Source organism: Vipera ursinii (genome assembly GCF_947247035.1).
Source record: "Vipera ursinii genome assembly, chromosome: 2".
NCBI lineage: Eukaryota > Metazoa > Chordata > Lepidosauria > Squamata > Viperidae > Vipera > Vipera ursinii.
Genome location: NC_139513.1, coordinates 233715912 through 233734163, shown reverse-complemented (window position 1 = coordinate 233734163; position 18252 = coordinate 233715912). Strand labels below are relative to the sequence as shown.

General features: G+C 40.3%; 1 protein-coding gene across 1 annotated transcript in view; it reads left to right on the top strand.

Annotated features, from left to right (window-relative positions):
• Positions 1–17353, top strand: part of HSD17B3 (hydroxysteroid 17-beta dehydrogenase 3) — a gene marked incomplete at both ends in the record, with an annotated part of 28867 nt that extends 11514 nt beyond the window's left edge. The window contains 9 exons of the mRNA XM_083351167.1: positions 2305–2380; positions 3650–3757; positions 5032–5099; positions 6074–6109; positions 8600–8634; positions 9565–9646; positions 10544–10609; positions 10847–10996; positions 17258–17353. Of these exons, the coding sequence (XP_083207293.1) occupies positions 2305–2380; positions 3650–3757; positions 5032–5099; positions 6074–6109; positions 8600–8634; positions 9565–9646; positions 10544–10609; positions 10847–10996; positions 17258–17353 (717 nt within the window). The remainder of the gene's footprint in view (positions 1–2304; positions 2381–3649; positions 3758–5031; positions 5100–6073; positions 6110–8599; positions 8635–9564; positions 9647–10543; positions 10610–10846; positions 10997–17257) is intronic.
• Positions 17354–18252: the final 899 nt, after the last annotated feature.

Below are 18252 nucleotides of genomic sequence, written 5' to 3'. Positions count from 1 at the left end.
ATTCCACCAATCTGTCTAGCACTCTGGTACATGCCCGTGCATGCACCTGAGGGGTAGAAAAAAAACAAATCCCCTTTTTCTTCATATTTAATTGACATCTGAGAACCAGAGAGGCTACAGATGATTGGCAGGATGGTGGCAGAGTGAAAGATTTGGCATTCACCCACACTGCTGAAGGACAAAATAAACTAACCCTGCCCCTATCTATGAGAATTCATCTAAATTTCCACTTGCATTGGATTCTTTTTAACGGCTAATTTCTTTTCCATCAAGGTGCATAAGAGGTAAAAGGTAAAGGTTTCCCTGCCCAATTTTGTCTGACTCCCTCTTGGCCGAGGGAGCCAACATTGTCTGAAGACATTTTTTGTGGTCATGTTGCCAGCATGGCTACATGCCAAAATCTCATGGAATACTGTTACCTTCCCATCAAAGTGGTACCTATTAATCTACTCGCATTTGCATGCTTTCGAACTACGAGGTGGACAGGAGCTGGGGTGGGAATGGGAGCTCACCCTGTTGTGCAGCGCTCGTGTCTTGAACCTCCGAGCTAGCGTGTCCCCTGTTGTATAGGAACACGAATACAAAATACATACGGTATTTATCTTTACTTCAATAAAGGGGCAATCATTGCCTACAATAATTATCCAGCTTTAGAATAACTTGATACAAGCAGACCATGTTCTGCATTATAAAGTTTTCTATGGACATTACTAAGCATGCCTTCAAATCTGACTATCCAGGAAGTGAATTGAGCTCTCTGCCAGTAAGTTGATAGTATCATTGGATACTTTCCATGCCATCAGATTCCAGGAAGTAAGATGAAAGCCACCTGTTTGCACAGAATTTTGCCATTCCAGCTGAAGGAAGCTGGGATCTATGTATGATGAAGCATGCCAAACAACAAACCAATATGCTTCTCAATATGAAAACTCAATATGCTTCTTGTGTAGAACTAACACTAGGTTTTATGACACCATATTTTTAAACCAGGAAAGAAAATAGCTTTTCAAAATTTCAAAGGTTAAAAAGCAAATTATTTTGGGTAGTCACCCAATAATATGTATAGTCTTGGATATAAGGAATGGTTGCCATATAAGGAATGGTTGCTGGAATTGGGAATGTCTAGTTTAATGAAGAGAAGGATGAGGGGGTGACATGATAACAGTGTTCCAATATCTCAGGGGTTGTCACAAAGAAGGAGTCAAGCTATTCTACAAAGCACCTGAAGGCAGGACAAGAAGCAACAGATGGAAACTAGCCATAGAGAGAAGCAACCTAGAACTAAGGAGAAATTTCCTGACAGAACAATTAATCAGTGGAACAACCTACCTCCAGAAGCTGTGAATGCTCCAACACTGGAAGTTTTTAAGAAGAGACTGGAGAGCTATTTGTCTGAAATGGTATAGGGTTTCCTGCCTGAGCAGGGGGTTGAACTAGATGACCTCCAAGGTCCCTTCCAACTTCTTGTTCTTGTTGTTCTTTTTCTTGTTGTTCTTGTTCTTGTTCTTGTTCTTGTTCTTCTTCTTCTTCTTCTTCTTCTTCTTCTTCTTCTTATTATTATTATTATTATTATTATTATTATTATTATTATTATTATTATATTCTAGTTTACAGAGAAGAGAATTTTGAGATCATTTTTGTAACACAATCATACAAAGATTGATTAATTGATTATGTGCAGAGATATTTTTGACTTTTAGAAACCACATTGATTTTCTCCATGAAATCATATAAAAAGAATGTATTATTAGAATTAGAATAATAGAGCTGGAAGGGACCTTGTAGGTCATCTAGTCCAACCCTCCCAGCCCGGCCAAGCAAGGGACCCTACACCATTTCTGACAGGTAGCAGTCCATTCTCTTCTTGAAAGCTTCCAGTGATGAAACTCCCACAACATCTGGAGGCAAACTGTTCCATTGGTTGATTGTTCTCACTGGTTGTTTGTTTATCCTTATAATAGGTTGAATCTCTCCTTGATCAGTTCCATCCGATATTCCTTGTCTGGCCTTCAGGTGCTTTGGAAAATAGGTTGATTCCCCCCTGCCCTCCTCTCTGTGACAGCTCCTCAAATATTGGAACACTGCTATCATGTTTCCCCTGGTCCTTCTCTTCACTAGACTAGCCATGCCCAGTTCCTGTAACCATTCTTCATTAAATTTTACACAGTAAATATATAAAGACACACCCACAACCTCCCATGCTCATTCTTCTTAATGGTAGGATTGGGTTTACAGCATTTAAATAAAGTACACTTTTTCACATAGGAGGTGTTTCATTAATTCAGCATAAAATTCGTTTTTCAGCTTGCCAAGCATGGATTAAATGTGGTTCTCATAAGTCGGTCACTCAGAAACTTGGAGAAGGTAGCCTTGGAAATTGGTAAGCCTGTAATAAGAAGGAGCTTTGCCCAAGGTATCTCATGTTCACATTGTAGCCTCACAGCAGAAGAATTCTTCATTGCAATGAAACAAAAATGATACAAAGCAATGGGCAAGCTTTCAAGTTTAATCAGACTGAATGTTAATTTGGAAGAAGGGAATAGAGAAAAAGAACACTGGTTTAATACTGCAGGCAGAAAGCTTTACGTTCTAAAATAATGCATGGGTAGGAATGGCAGACTTAATGCAATTAAATTCCAATAAGTGCAATTGTGGAATTTGATTTTATTTTTTAAATGAACCCATCATGGCTTCCTGTACAAGTAATCCTCACATTCACTCGGCAAGTGGGACTAACAGTTCATTAAGTGAATCACTGTGGGTTAAGTGAAACATCATTTGACCACAACTAGCAACTTCCTGCCAACTTCCCTATTGACTTTATTTGATGGAAGCAGACTGCGAAGCCTCCAAATGGTGAACACACACGACTGTGGGATGCTGTGACCATCATAAATGTGTGCCAGTTGCCTGAACTGTGATTAAGTGACTGCAGGGACCTTGTGACAGCCACAACTTTGAGAACAGGTCATAAATCTTCTTTTTCAGCGCCATTGAACAAATGGACAGAAAGTGAGAATGACATGTATTATGTTTCAAATGTCATTGTGATCAATAGATCAAAATAATGCATTATTTTGATCTAAAACTATTTTTATTGCATGTCATCCATTAAAGAAATTTTGCAACAGCAGTAGAGATAATATTGTCCCATGATTCACTGTATCTTCCTCAAGCAAATGCTACTGAATCTAATAGAAAAATTGCTGGCAGACAAAAATTGATTTATTCATGGCACAACCTATGATCCCTTTGTGTCTTGCTTACTAAGGATTGTGACCAATATTTAATACTAAAGCTCATATGCTAATTCATCTCTTAACCTCTAAGGTAAACAAAATTTGTGTAGTTTTTACTGAAATAGATATAAATTTTAGTAAAAGTTACAATAAATTTTGGAAGCTGCTGTGACTTCCAGCATTGGGTATGAATTAATTGAATGTCTGATACTAAGTCATATAGTAACTGTTTTCCAGTGATTCTGCCATTCTCATAAGCAGTAAACTGGCTCCAAATATGTTTAAATGGATGTAATATTCCAGGTAAGATCCCTGCTTTGGTGTGCTCATGTATTTAATCTGTTTAAACTTAATACAATTATAGGGGGAAAATAAATTAATATAAAAACTCCTCATTCTCCTCCATGCAGAACAAACGACTAAGAGAACTGTGAAAATCATACAAGCTGACTTCACAAAAAATGACATATATGAAAACATTGAAGAAAACCTTGAAGGATTAGAAATTGGAATTTTGGGTAAGTTAACCAAGAATGGAAGAATGAAGTCACACAAAATTAAGCTGGTTCAAAGGAGACTTTCCTTTTTATGAATTAGTTAAATGTGATCAATTTTTGAACATTAGAACTTTGGGAAGTTTTTTTTTAAAGTCATCCTTCAATAAAAGAAACCAGTGACAGGTGAAAATAATTTGATTTTTAACTACTATTTTGGTAGGAGGAGGAGTACTATTTGGGGATACTAAAAAAAACCATTTTTGTCAGTTGCCCTTTTTACCTTTTCCCTATACAGGAGAGTGTTACTTGTCCAGAGTTAAAAGTCTCTGTTCTTCTGACCCCGAGGGTCCAAAATCCCACTGCACTTTGCTAAGACTGAGTCACAGCCAGCTTCTTCCCATCCAAAGCCTTACAGCCTCCAGGCATTAAGTCAGCATCTGATGAGTATCACTTGCCCAGCATGGGGTAGAAATATATAATTGGGTATCATCCATACATTATCTTACTGATGATACCAAATGCCATGTTGGTGAATGACCTCTCCCAGTGGCTTCTTAGAAATTAGAAAGGAGGCGAGGGAGAGAGACTTGTGTCATGAAGTGCCCCTCATAATAGTGGCCCAGGATTGGATCCCTCTTCCCCCCACTAGCACTGAATGCTACCAACCATGGAGAAAGGAGGAGAATTACTGCAAAATAGTGTTCTCCACCCCCAGTTCCTGGAGCCAATTCAACAAGATCAATAGTATCAAAAGCTACTGAGAGATCCAGAAGGACCATATCACCCTCATCCAGAGCCCTCCAAAAGTTATCCACCTATGCTACCAGTGCTGCTTGGTAGCTCAGCTGAATCATGCCTGAAAAGCATCCCAATAAATTATTCAGCAAAACATTGTATGTGATAGTTTCTCTTCTTCTATCCTTTAAATTTACATAGCATTAAATTGTCTTCATCAGACAGACACAGTTGATCTGACATTAGTGTTATTAGAAAACAGCATTCAACAATCATGTTTATCTGTGAATGAATTCTGTGTATTCTCTATCTTCAGAAAAAAGCATCTTCAGTCAGGGTTGAGAACCTATTATAGTGAGCTGGTTATTTCATCAAAAAAAGGCAGGGGCATAAATGTTTTGGTCTCTTTTCTCATTTTTTCAGCCGAGAAAAATGGATCCTTGCCTTTAAAAAATACCAATACAATCTAGGAGCCAAGGAGCTCTGGAGATCAAAAGAGTGGGACTCTGGGCTGCACTGTACTTCATTATTTTAATTTGCTTTTTTTTCTTTTTTATTAGTTAACAATGTTGGAATGCTACCTAATCGCTTTCCATGCCATTTTCTTAATATTCCCGACAAAGATGAGGTAAGGATTCTTCTATAATAGTAATAAGATCATGTATTTGTGTTTTCATACAAAATGTAGTATCAGCCACACTACGTAGATCAGACTAGAGAATTAACTCCACAGGGATGATAAAATTATACTTTATTGAGATGAGGTATAACACAGAGTATTGTAAGCTCAAGAGGCTTACAATAGAGCCTTTTGAGCCTCTTCACAAAAAAATTCTTGTTTATCAGGGCTTAAAGCATGTTTCAGGTAATATTTCTATCATGATCATCTCCCATTTTTTCTAGAATACAGTACTAAATTTTGTTGAAGTAAATATGTAGCTAATAAACAAGTTTTCTAAATTTGATTGAAGCTTGATTCACATCTGAATTATTTTTTATGAAGTTTTGTGTCAGGAAGCGCTCGATCTGGTAGGGAGGAAAGTTCAAGTGCAGAGTAAGCCTGGATTTAGTATACAACAGCCAAAGGGCTAGGACTGACTCCCACTAATTTCTTTGGAGCCTTATCTATTTGTTCCCAAGAGAAGACTTCCAGTCTGGGGAGATTCTTGTATTATAGGCAAAACATAATAGTTAGCTTGAACTCTGCATGACATTTGCCTGTTCTTGCCTGACATTTTGACTAGAATCAAACATGCATTTCTGGACACAATTGTATGTTTGAGGAAGTGTAATGGGTTGTTTTGGATCGTAGGCAGTCAAGATGTTTATTTCTGCAGCAAAATACCAATTTCATAGAAAGGAAAAATCTCAGGCTGGGGAAAATTGACTTGTGCTACGTACATGCCATTTTGCTAAATAATGTTTGGGTTATCCTGTAGAAGCAAATTAATCCTCATAAAATAGGAAGGCTCATGCGGCCCTGGTGGGAACAGATTTTTAAACATCTCATTCTAGAAACTGAGGCCAAACTGAATTTTCTGAGCATCTTGTCTTCTTCAAATCAGCACAACTGCCATGTAATGCATGTATTATTCTCAACAGGACCTCATTAATTGCAACATCTTGTCTGTCACTAAGGTATGTATCACAGACCAGACCAGCTCTTATGTTTGCTTGCCAAAAAGTGAGGCATGGCATTTGAACTGAATGCAAAGAAACATAGACATTGACAATGTCTGGCCTTCCACAAGTTGCTGGGTTGCAACTCTTTGTCATTCTACAGACCGAGGATGGACCTTACTCAATTTTTCTCCTTCTGTTGTTTCATTTGCATCCAAGGGATTTTCTGCTCCTCCACTTAGCCTATATGCTGGTTCCCTTCCTCTTTGGATGTCGAAACATATGATATCAGAATGGGTAACCACCTAGGCGAGGCATGTCAAACTTGCGACGTCATGTGACATCACATGACATATTGCGACGTTTTCCCCATTGCCGGCAATGGGGTGGGTGCGGTTTCAGTATGACGCATCCAGCCCGTCGGACGGCGGTTTGACATGCCTGACCTAGGCTAACCAAAACTGAACATGGCTACTGCATGATAGTAAAACAAAATTTCTAAAGCTAGCACACCATTTTACTTTCCCATCACATCATACAATCAAAACAATTTTAGTGGTAAATATGTGAAAGCGGTGGCTCAGTGGGTTAGGACGCTGAGCCTGTCGATCCGAAGGTCAGCAGTTTGAAGGGTCGAATCCCGAGTGCTGCGTAGCAGAGTGAGCGCCTGTTACTCGTCCCAGCTTCTGCCAACCTAGCAGTTCAAAAGCACGTAAAAATGCAAGTAGAAAAATAGGGACCACTATGGTGGGAAGGTAACAGCGTTCCGTGTGCCTTTGGCGTCTAGTCATGCTGGCCACATGACCACGGAGATGTCCTTGGACAAGCGCTGGCTTTTCGGCTTTGAAACGGAGATGAAAACCGGCCCCTAGAGTCAGAAACGACTAGCACGCGTGTGCGGGGGAACCTTTACCTTTTTATGTGAAAGCAGATATATTAGTATCCTTGCTTATCATTTAGCTGTAGGCACTGTAGGAAAGTGTAGACTTTCAGTGGCATAATTTCTCACTGTGTCATTTTTATAACAAAATGAGTGCTTTGAGACACCAACAGGCATAAAACCTGTACCTCACCTCCAAACTCTATACAAAATGACTGGATTGTTTTTAAACATGTCTCCTTCAGTAGAAAAATTGTTTGTCCATACCTTTAATCAGCAATGTTTTATATAAACATGAGGGTCAATTTTCTTAGCCAGTGGGCACTAATAAGACTATTCTTTTGTATCTGTCATAAGTTCTTTCTTTGGGAACAATAGTTTTACTTCAGCAGAAAGATTACTGGCTGGTTTTTCCTTCCTTCAAAAGTATTACAATGCAGCATTTAGTTCTTGACTCTTTTCCTGGCAAAACTAGGGCTTGTTTCTTAGCAATTTGGGACAGCAACGTAACTTGAACTGATGTAATGTTCATTGCAGCTTTAACTGATCATATAATAGTAAAGCCTTTGCTATCACATTTCCTTCTGAGCAGTCAGGAAAAGCTGCTTAAGCTTTGTGTTTACAAGTTATCTCAAACATCTTTAAGGGATGTCAAATGTTTTTTTTTCTTAAACAGAATCTGACAGCTGCTGCTTTGATATTTGTTCAAACGCTTTTGTTGGTTCAAACCAACAAAAACAAACCAACAAAATATGCAAAATATTGTGGTTCCTATAAGCATTTCTAAATAGGCCCTTTGATTCTTGATTGGACAAATTGTCAAAAATACCATTCAGTGCAGCTTCAGCAGAGATAGTGAACTGGACCTTCCCACATTGGCAAGTTTGTTTTTCCCCACTTAATTTGTTTTTCTTTCTAGTAAGAAAAATATGAAAGAAAATCTGAATGTTATAAGCAGACAATAGCTGCATAACAAAAGTGTTATCTGGAAACATTCATGGAAAACTTTAACTATCATTTCTCATTAGTTTACTTTAACAAGATGTAAGAGGTTTTTCTTGCTACTTGAATCCATGTTTTTAAGCAGGAGTCTTCAAACTTAGCAACTTTAAGGCTTGTGGACTTCAACTCCCAGAATTCCTCAGCCAGCCAGGGCTGGCTGAGGAATTTTGGCAGTTGAAGTGCACAAGTTTTAAAGTTGCCAATTTTGAAGACCCCTGTTTTTTAGGATGGAGGGCACATTTGAAATGATGAGAGTACAGCTAGTCCTCAACTTATGACCAGTTATTTAATTACTGGTCAAAGTTACAATGAATTTCAAAAAGGCTACTTATGATCTGTCCTAGAAGTTATGACTGCTGTGCACAGCCCAGTCATGTGATTGCATTTTGGGCATTTAACAATCAGTTGGCATTTACCTCCTTCATGGGACCTTTTGACTCAACAATTCTATGATTGTTTTCAGGAGGTGAAGTACTTTATTTCAAAAGAATAAAGTCAATATCTAATTTGGGACATCAGTACAGTATATACTGTTTAGGGCATTGTGGTGGCTAAATTGCCAATGTTTCTTGAATTGTCTCAAGGAAGTTGTGAGGGCTAGTTCTAATTATACTTTTTTTTTTTAGATGACGCGAATCATTTTGAAACAAATGGTGGCAAGGTAAAGCAATTTTCCACATTATAATTTATTTATTAATTGTTTTCTTCAGGGAAGCTTTTTGATTTTAATGAACTTTGGGCTGATTTTGGTTGGCATAAATTACACCATTTCCAGAGAATGTCATAGTCAGAAACCAGATATTAGGCCATATCACAGGGTCAATGTATGCAGCCCATCCCATAGGATAGAAAGGATGTTCCATGGCAATTCTCTTCTGTCCATACATTAAGCAACTTCACCTGCTAATGATCTATAAATTCACCAGACATTTGAATCCATTAGTTAATGTTATTCTAGCAGTTTGCAGGCTGGCCTTGAAGGATACACAGCAGCGGCTCCTAACCTTTTCTATACCCCGCACCCCTAGAATGCTTCTGATATATTCTTGCACCCCTTACAAAACTTCGAAATAACGACAATGAATTATGCATATACACTATAATTTTGAGAACCCAAGTTTTCACACCCCTTGGAATATCGTCTCGCACCCCCAGTTGGGAACCCCTGATGTACAGTATGGCAGGGTTTTTTTATGGTGGATTTCTCCAGACGTCAAATGAAAGACAGGGATCTTGCAGTCCTTGTCTTATATAAGGGCAAATACTTGTTAATGAAATGCCATAAATCTCCTTAGAGATTTCTAAGAAAAATTTTTTATTTATTTATTTATTTATTTATTTATTTATTTATTTATTTATTTATTTATTTATTTATTTATTTATTTATTTATTTATTTATTTGGTTTATATACCGCCCTATTCCCAAAGGACTCAGGGCGGTTTACAAGGCAAAATTTAAAAACAATCCAATATAAAATTAAAATAAATTAAAATTAAGCTTGGATAAGTACTGGCATCTATCAAACCTGAGTAAGCATTTTAGTTTAGTGCATGCAAGATACCTAAAAGTTATTTTCAATTTACATTTCAGAAAAAAAGGTCTAATTCTTAATCTTTCATCAGCCATTGGCACCTTTCCTTGTCCTTTATATGCAATCTATTCTGCATCTAAGGTATGACTTTAAATTTTTTTTTGTACTTCAGTTTTTATCTATGGTCATTGGTTTTATGATATTAAAATTTAAAATCTGATTGCCATTTCTAAAAACTGCAATCAGACATCATATACTTCCATTACAAGACTGTGATGAGCTCTGCAAAGGTTATTCAGAGCCCTGATGTTAAAGAAACTGGAAGGCCAAAAAGAAAGTTTTTTTCTCCCATGAATGATGAAATAGGAACATAGGACAACTTCCCATCAGCCCATGTGCACATTTACTAGTCTGCTAGCACAAACTAAGCAAGACATAAGAAAAGGCAGAAACTATGTCTAAAGTGTGTTTTTATTTTAATCCCAATTTACTTAAAAATGTTACCAGGAAACAAATATGATTTGTCCAAAACCTGACGGGGAGAATTGGGTAAACTGTCAGTTTTATTTTGAACCATTTTATCTTTCTTCCCCATGATGATAGCAAGCCTGTTTACCTGTTCCAGTTCTTAAATTAATATTCTTTTTTCAAATATTCATTTGGAATACCTGAACATGTTAGTTGTAAAAATAATTTCCAGTTCACTAGAGGGAGAGAATGACATTTTTTTATATATATGCAGCCTTCTTGTGATTGGGATTCCTGGATAATCCTGTTGTCCAAATTAACATATATGTTGCAAATGTCTCAAGGGATCTTTTATATCTGAATTAACTGAACAAAATTTGGATGCAACTTTCTATATTCTCAGTATTCAGCAATGATACTAGGTAGTGATAGGAAGAACAAATGGAAATATTTTGAAAAAGGGCTTTGAATGAAATCAAGTTTTAGATCTACAAAATAATTTCATAAATGTGTACAATCAATGTAATATTCTTTAAAATTGCCCCTTTATTTCTCTGTAATTCTACCTAGGCTTTTGTATGCACATTTTCCAAAGCACTTCAAGTGGAATATAAGTCAAAAGGAGTCGTGATACAGGTAATTACATTTCTTTTTGCTTTTTGCAATAAGCATTGAATTAAATCAACTGAATAGATTGGGGCTTTGGAAATTTTTATCAAGTTTTTTTTTCCTCCTGCTTCTAAAAACTCCTCCTTTTCTCTTCTTTGTGTCTTCATATGTATTTTTTCCAATAAAGGATGAACACATTACAATTTTCATTTTACAACATCTTCTGGAATGTGAAACTGTCACTGGTTTTTTTCCTTATTTTAGGCAGTGACTCCCTTTGCTGTTTCTACTCCGATGACCATGCATAAACAGCCCAATTTGATCACCAAAACAGCAGAAGAGTTTGCGCGAGAGTCACTGAGATATGTTACATTTGGCGATGAAACATTTGGATGTTTAGCCCATGAAATCTTGGTAATCCAGTTACAAATTTGAATTAGATAGCAAAAAAAAAATAGTGCTTTCCTCTAGCAGTGTTTCTCAACCTTGCCAACTTGAAGATATGTGGACTTCAAAACTGGTTGGGGAATTCTTGGAGTTGAGGTCCACAGCTCTTTAAGTTGACAAGGTTGAGAAATGTTATTCTGGCAGCAGTTTGTACTGTGTTAGTCTACTATAGCTAAAAATTAGTAGTCTGGTAGCATTTTTTTTTCAACTAATGCATTTTATTAAAAGGCCTAATGTGATGACGATGATCACATCTGTTGAAGCAAATTATAATTCATGCCTGTTAATAAAAAAAATGTTAATCTGAAAAGCCACAAGATTCTTCTGAGATTTAGCTAGCAATATGTGAGACACTGACGTTCTACCCTTAGTTTTAGCTTTAGTAACTCACTCTCTAAAACTAGTCTCAGGAAGAAGACCACTGGCCTGCCCATATATTATATGATTTTTTATCATGCAAATACCACATTGAATTGTTGATATTTGTGAAGAATCCAATCACAGAATTAAAATCAACTCTTGCCTCTTATTTCTGTTTTTTTTAATCTTAAAATTAAGTTGGCTGTTAAAAAAAAAGCTGAGAACCATGTATGATACAGAGACTAGTGATTGTACATTCTTACTTTAGATAATAGATTTTGGATTATGACATACTGAAGAAAACTTTAGATCTTTTTGGTGCTCCGCTGAATCCACATTGACTATGGATTTTCATCTGGATGTTTATAACACTATAATGGTGAAGGATCTCTAGCTTACATCACATGTTTTGCATGTAGAAAATCCCCGGGTTTTGTAACCAGACAATTTCTGGCATGTTTGGTTAAAGAAAGATCTTGAATATCAGTGATAAGAAAAACTGTTTCTTGATACCTTCCATATATGATTAACGTTAATGCCCATAAATGTCAACCAGCATAATTGTTGTCTATGCTGCTTGGATATTATGGCAATCGGCAGGGCTTTTTTTGTCATAGAACGCCCAGAACGGAGTTCCGGCACCTTTTTTGGGTGGAACCTTGTAGGGTAGGCAAGGCGGGTTGTATGACGTGTGAGTTCCGGCACCTTTTTTTTTTTTTTTTACAAAAAAAGCACTGGCAATGGGAATCCAAAACATCTGGGTGGCCTAATGTTACTTGAATGTCTATTCAAGTAACTTAGAATAAGCAATGTGAGACAACAGTTAGAAGCTTGCTGAGAGCTGAGCTAAATCATGAATGTGCAGCAAGAATACAATACAACAACTCCAATGTATTGTTAAAGGTATTTTCTATTGTGTAGTGGGTTCTGGACCGCATGGCAAGGAAGAGGCAGATGAGTACAGCATGTCAGCTCTTTATTGGTGGTAGGCTCGTACTGAACAAAGGGGGTTACCTGTACCCCTTATATACCCTGCCAGGTACACCCCTGGCCAATCCATCCATCTGGATCTCCCGCCGAAAACTCTTCGGCCAATCCGGCCATGGCACAGTGCCACCTTGTGGTATTTACAGAGCTGCTGCTTACACCTCATACATAACACCCCTTCCCCCTTAAAAGAACAAACATATATTGGATACAATTTAGCATGCATAGTACGATACAAGATTAATGATACATCATGACTTAACTCTGGGCCTTGTTCCCATCCCTCAAGATTGTACATAGTCAGCAAGATATGTTGGTGGCCTGTGAGTCCTGGCAGATCGTCTCAGACCTCATTGCTCATCCAGATCTTCAGAGAAAGTGGGTGGGTCCTAGACCCAAGGTTCTAGTTGACCCACCCCATTGTCCGCCCTAGCCCACATGCTGTCACGGTTGTCCTATGCCTGTTGTTGTTCAGACCAGCTCTCCTCCAGTCCAGTTGTTGTTGATTGTTGGTTTTGATGACTCGGTGACCCTTCAGGAACCCGCTTCCTGATTTGATCTATATGTCATCTGAACTGACGGTCTCCCTCCACCCCTACAATGTAGGACAATGGCCCAGTTCTGTCAACCACCACCCCCGGAATTCATGCATGTCCCAGACCGTAGTTCCTTGCCCAAACCAGATCATTGGTGTGAAATTCTCGAGAGGGCCTGGGTTGCTCAGTCCCAGCAGCCACTCTGTCGGGGTGCAGCCTGTCCAATTTGGTGATGAGTTGCCTGCCCCAACAAAGTTCTGCTGGACTCTTTCCTGTGGCTGTACAAGGTGTGGTGTTTTGTGCTAATAGGAACTGTGCCAACCTTTGATGCCAGTCACCATTGATGATGTGCCTCAATGCGTCCTTGGTTGTACGTACCATGCGTTCAGGTAATCCGTTGGTCGACGGGTGGAAAGGTGCCGTTGTAACATGCCTAATAAAGTTGGCCCTGGTGAATGCCTGGAATTCAGCAGAGATGAATTGAGGCCCATTGTCTGAGACCAATACGTCAGGGAGGCCATGTGTGGCAAAGAGCCCCCTGAGCACTTGGATAATTTTGGCCGAGGTCATGCTAGTGACTGGTACCACCTCCAGCCACTTGGAATGGCTGTCTACCACCACCAGGAACAACTGTCTCTGGAAAGGCCCAGTGTAATCAATGTGGATTCTGTACCAGGGAGTGTGTGTAGCCTCCCATTTGTGTACTGGTGCATGCGGCATCTCCGGTCTGGACGTTTGGCAGTCATAACAGCTATTAACCTGATTCTCAATGGCCTTATCGAGACCAGGCCACCACAGGTAACTCCTTGCTAACGCTTTCATCCTGACTATTCCTGGATGTCCTTCGTGTAGTGACTTTATGACTGTGTCTCTTAGCATCTCAGGTATAAAGATCCTGTTTCCCCATAAGAGGCAACCCTTGTGGGCTGACAACTCATGCCTCCTAATGAATAAACCTTGAATTCGGTCCCTGGACACTTTTCTTGCCACCCCGTGACTACCCAAGACTGAATTCTGCTCAGGACTCTGTCTGCTGTCATTTCAGCAGCTATGTCTTTTGCCTGTAGGGGGCACTCTGGTAGGTCCTGAATGGTCATTATGTGGTTTGCAGGCACTGGATCAGGTTCTGCCTTTGCTAAAGGCAACCTGCTCAATCCATCTGCATGGCCCATCTCTTTGCCAGGTTTGTGAACCAGCTTGCAATTGTATGCAGATAGGAATATGGACCACCTGAGCATTCTAGGAGATAGAATTTGAGGTGTCTGTCTGTTGTGAACAATCCCAATAGAGGCTTATGATCCGTGAATATGGTGAATTCCCTGCCATAAAGGTAATCATAGAATTTCTTGACCCCGGCCACGATGGCCAGGGCTTCCTTGTCAATCTGGGAGTAATTCCTTTCTGCCCCTGACAATGTGCGTGAGTAGTATGCAATGGGTACTTGGTCACCGTTGTCTTCAAGATGGCTCAGCACTGCGCCCACTCCGTAGGGAGAGGCATCGCAGGCGATGCAAATGGGCTTTGACTCTATGAAGTGGGTGACAGTGGAATTACTAGACAGCAATTCCTTTAGTTTTCTAAAACTTTTTTCGTGAACCTCAGTCCAGTTCTATGTGGCTTGCTTGTCTAGGAGCCTGTGCAGAGGTTCAGCTATGACAGCTTTGTGTGGGAGAAATGAGTGGTAAAAATTCAGGAGCCCCAGGAATGCTTGTAGTTCCCCCTTGTTTCTGGGGGTAGGGGCCATTTTGATTGCTCTTACCTTGGATTCTGCAGGGTGGACCCCCTTGGCATCAATCCTGAACCCTAGGAACTCAGTAAATGTCACCCCAATGCTACAGTTGTCTTTTTTGAATTTGAGACCTGCAGAACGAAATCTGCTTAAATCTGCTGGAATGCCCTTCAGGGTTTTCTCCATCACCTCTTGAAAAATTCCTGGAGCTACACAGATACCAAACTGTAAACAGTTAACTCTGAAAGCTCCTCTATGCGTTACTATGGTTTGAGCATCTGCCATCTCCCTGGTAACCAGGAGCTGCTGATACGCCTGCACTAAATCCAGCTTTGCAAAGATGGCACTGCCCTGGAGAGAGGCGAGGATGTGGCTGACCGTTGGAACAGGGTAAGCGTGCGAATTAAGGGCCTGGTTCACTGTGCACTTATAGTCAGCACAGATCCTCACCTCCCCATTAGCCTTTAGTGGAGTAACTATAGGGGTTTCCCATCCCCCCCTCTACAGGCTCTAACACCCCTTGCTCCACTAGCTTCTCCAACTCCTCCTCTATTTTGTTTTTTAGAGCAAAGGGAACCCTCCAGGGTTTGATTCCAATGGGCATTATGTTGGGGTTTAGCTTGAACTTAATGGGGGGCCCATGTACTTCCCTAACTTGCCCTCAAATATGTCTGCAAACACTTTGCAGATGGATTTGAGGCTCTTGGCCTGGAGCCTATGGATCCCTGAGATCCCTATGCCCAGGGCCTCAAACCAGTCCAGCCCCACTAAGCTAGTCCTTCGGCCTTCCACTACTAACACATCCAAGTGCCCATGGAACTCCCTGAACCGCACCGACAGGGTGGCCTCCCCCTTAATTTTCACTGGAGCATGCTGGAAGTCGGTTAATTTTAAGTTGGTAGGCCTTAATTGAACCCACCGGTTGCTCTGGCCACACACTAGTTTAAAAGTCTCGTCAGAAATTATAGAGATGGCGGATCCAGAGTCAAGTTCCATTTTGCAAGATACGCCCTGCAAATGGACCTCTAGCATAATTTTGGGGGTGAGTAGCCAATGGACCCCTAAGTGGGAAATGGCCCTTAGGTTAACTACGGAGTTGGAGTTAGTGATTTGGGGTGTTCCAGTACCTTTTGGCGAAGCTTCCTCATTCCACGAACGACTCCGGCAGACCACTGCGATGTGGCCTGTTTTTCCGCAAATCCAGCACTTAGCTGAGCAGAATCTACAGGTCACCCTCGCATGGTTTCCTCTGCAGCCGGCACACTTGGAAACGGTCGCTCCGGCCCCTGGGGTAGCCTCGGCACTGGTCCCTCGTGCAATTCTCTGTGATGCCGTCGGTCTCTGCTGTGCCCCCTGGTCTCCCCGCAGTAGCGTTGGTTGTTGTACCGGCCTCCAGTTTACCCCATCAATCTCTGCTGCTTTGTCGTCCCCTCCACCGTACGCAGCGCTCTCTTGGTGTACTGATCCCCCGGAGCTGTCGCTGGGTTGGTGCGTGGTCTGGCCGTTGCCGCTGGCCACCTCGTAGGCCTGGACCTCGTCCAGCACCTCTTGCAGGCTCATAGTCGGCTTTGCGAGCAATTTCTGCCGCAGCCGCTTATCGCTTAGCCCAAACATGATCCAATCATGCAAGCGATCTTCTTAGTCAGGGAACTTACAGAGGCGGGCAGCCAGTCGCACGGCTGCAATGAAATCGGTCGTTGACTCACCTGGTAACTGGATCCGCTGGATGAATTGGAACCGCCAGGACATTTTGGATCTCTTAGGCATGAAATGCCTGTTTAATTTGGTTGTTAGATCGCTGAAGGATACGGTTCCAACAGCTGCCAGTGAACACAACCCAACAGCTATATCATAAACGGCGGGGCCACTGATGCACAGCAGGGCAGCCGCCTTCAATCGGTCTTCTGTGATCCGGTTGACCATCAGGTATCCCTCAACCTGGCCCAAATGCAACTCCCAGCATTTGGGATATCGGACGTCGAACTCGCAGATCTGCCTGAGTTTTGCCATGTTGTGTCTGGTCCTGTAGATGCTGCTTCAGAAAGAGATCAGGAAAAGAATTCTTTTCCTCTGATCCTAGTGACTTCAGCAAGTGAGTTCAGCTAGTGAGTTCAGCTCTGCGCAAAACAGCATCCCAACCTCGTCGCCACTATTGTGTAGTGGGTTCTGGACCGCATGGCAAGGAAGAGGCAGATGAGTACAGCATGTCAGCTCTTTATTGGTGGTAGGCTCGTACTGAACAAAGGGGGTTACCTGTACCCCTTATATACCCTGCCAGGTACACCCCTGGCCAATCCATCCATCTGGATCTCCTGCTGAAAACTCTTCGGCCAATCCGGCCATGGCACAGCGTCACCTTGTGGTATTTACAGAGCTGCTGCTTACACCCCATACATAACATTTTCACTGCCAGGGAAAGTAATTTGGTTGTGTTTGGGTGCCATGCATGCCAATGGCTGTGATGGGAGATTTGAAGCCCTATCTCTGGCCCCAAAATGCTTTTAGCTTAATCTTGTTACGGTGCACCAAATGTGTTGTTCTAATACATAAAAGTGTAAGATCATATTTGGAATCTTAATTTTTTTCCCTTTTTTCCTTCTCTTTCTTTTGATAAAGGCACGATTTGTACAGTGTATTCCTTTTCAGTTGCTCCAGAGCAACAAAGTACAAGAAACTGTGATATGTTATATGATGGAGCATTCCAAAAGATAAAATCTTATCCACCTCGGTGAACCTGCTTCAGAACCTGGTATGAATTATAGCAGCAGTCAACTTGATTAATTGCAAGATTTTGAAACACGCATGAAAAGAGCCCTTCCATATCTTTTTTTAAAAATCATGTATTCATTTCTGCTTTGTTTATCCATTTTTATTGCTTCCATTATTTGCTGATGCATATTCTTAAGCACTGTTATTTCCACCATGATTTATATTGTTGATTTGATTTTCACAATGACTTTAGTGGGAAAAAGTTCAGATATGAGCAAATGGAGCAATGAATATTTAGTATGTATCCCTTCTGCAAATCAAAGGTATCATATAATTTTAGTCAATTATCTGGTTTAGCTTGTTGTAATTAAAAGTGATAATTCATCCCAAAGGAAAATACTTTTATTTTTAAATGATAGATGGCAATCATTTTAAAAGAAATGAAGATGCCTTTTTAAAGATAATGCTCTCTATCTATCTTTCTATAGCTTTCTATCATCATCTATCTAATCTATTTTTTGAACTACATGCATTTTTTGCAGCTTAATAAATATTAATTACAAAGCCACTTTTTTTCTTTTGCTTCTATATCTCCCTTATTTTTCTTCTGAAGCATTTGGAATTTTATAAGCATCTCATGGGTTACTAGGGCTACCTTGAGAGAATCAGGACTGTCCATTCATGAAATGGCTGCCACAGTTCCATAACAATAGTCACTTGAAAAGAAAAGCAGTGGGCGGAGATAGAAGGACAGGGAGCTTTGAGACTCAAGAAACATGTTTATAGGAGTTGTATAGGGAACACCAGAATTTGATTTGGTTGTTGTCACCATCTCTGCTGGGCTAAAAGTATTGATCTATAAAGCAGTTAAGGTTTTTTCACTTTGTTTAGATTATTTGCAC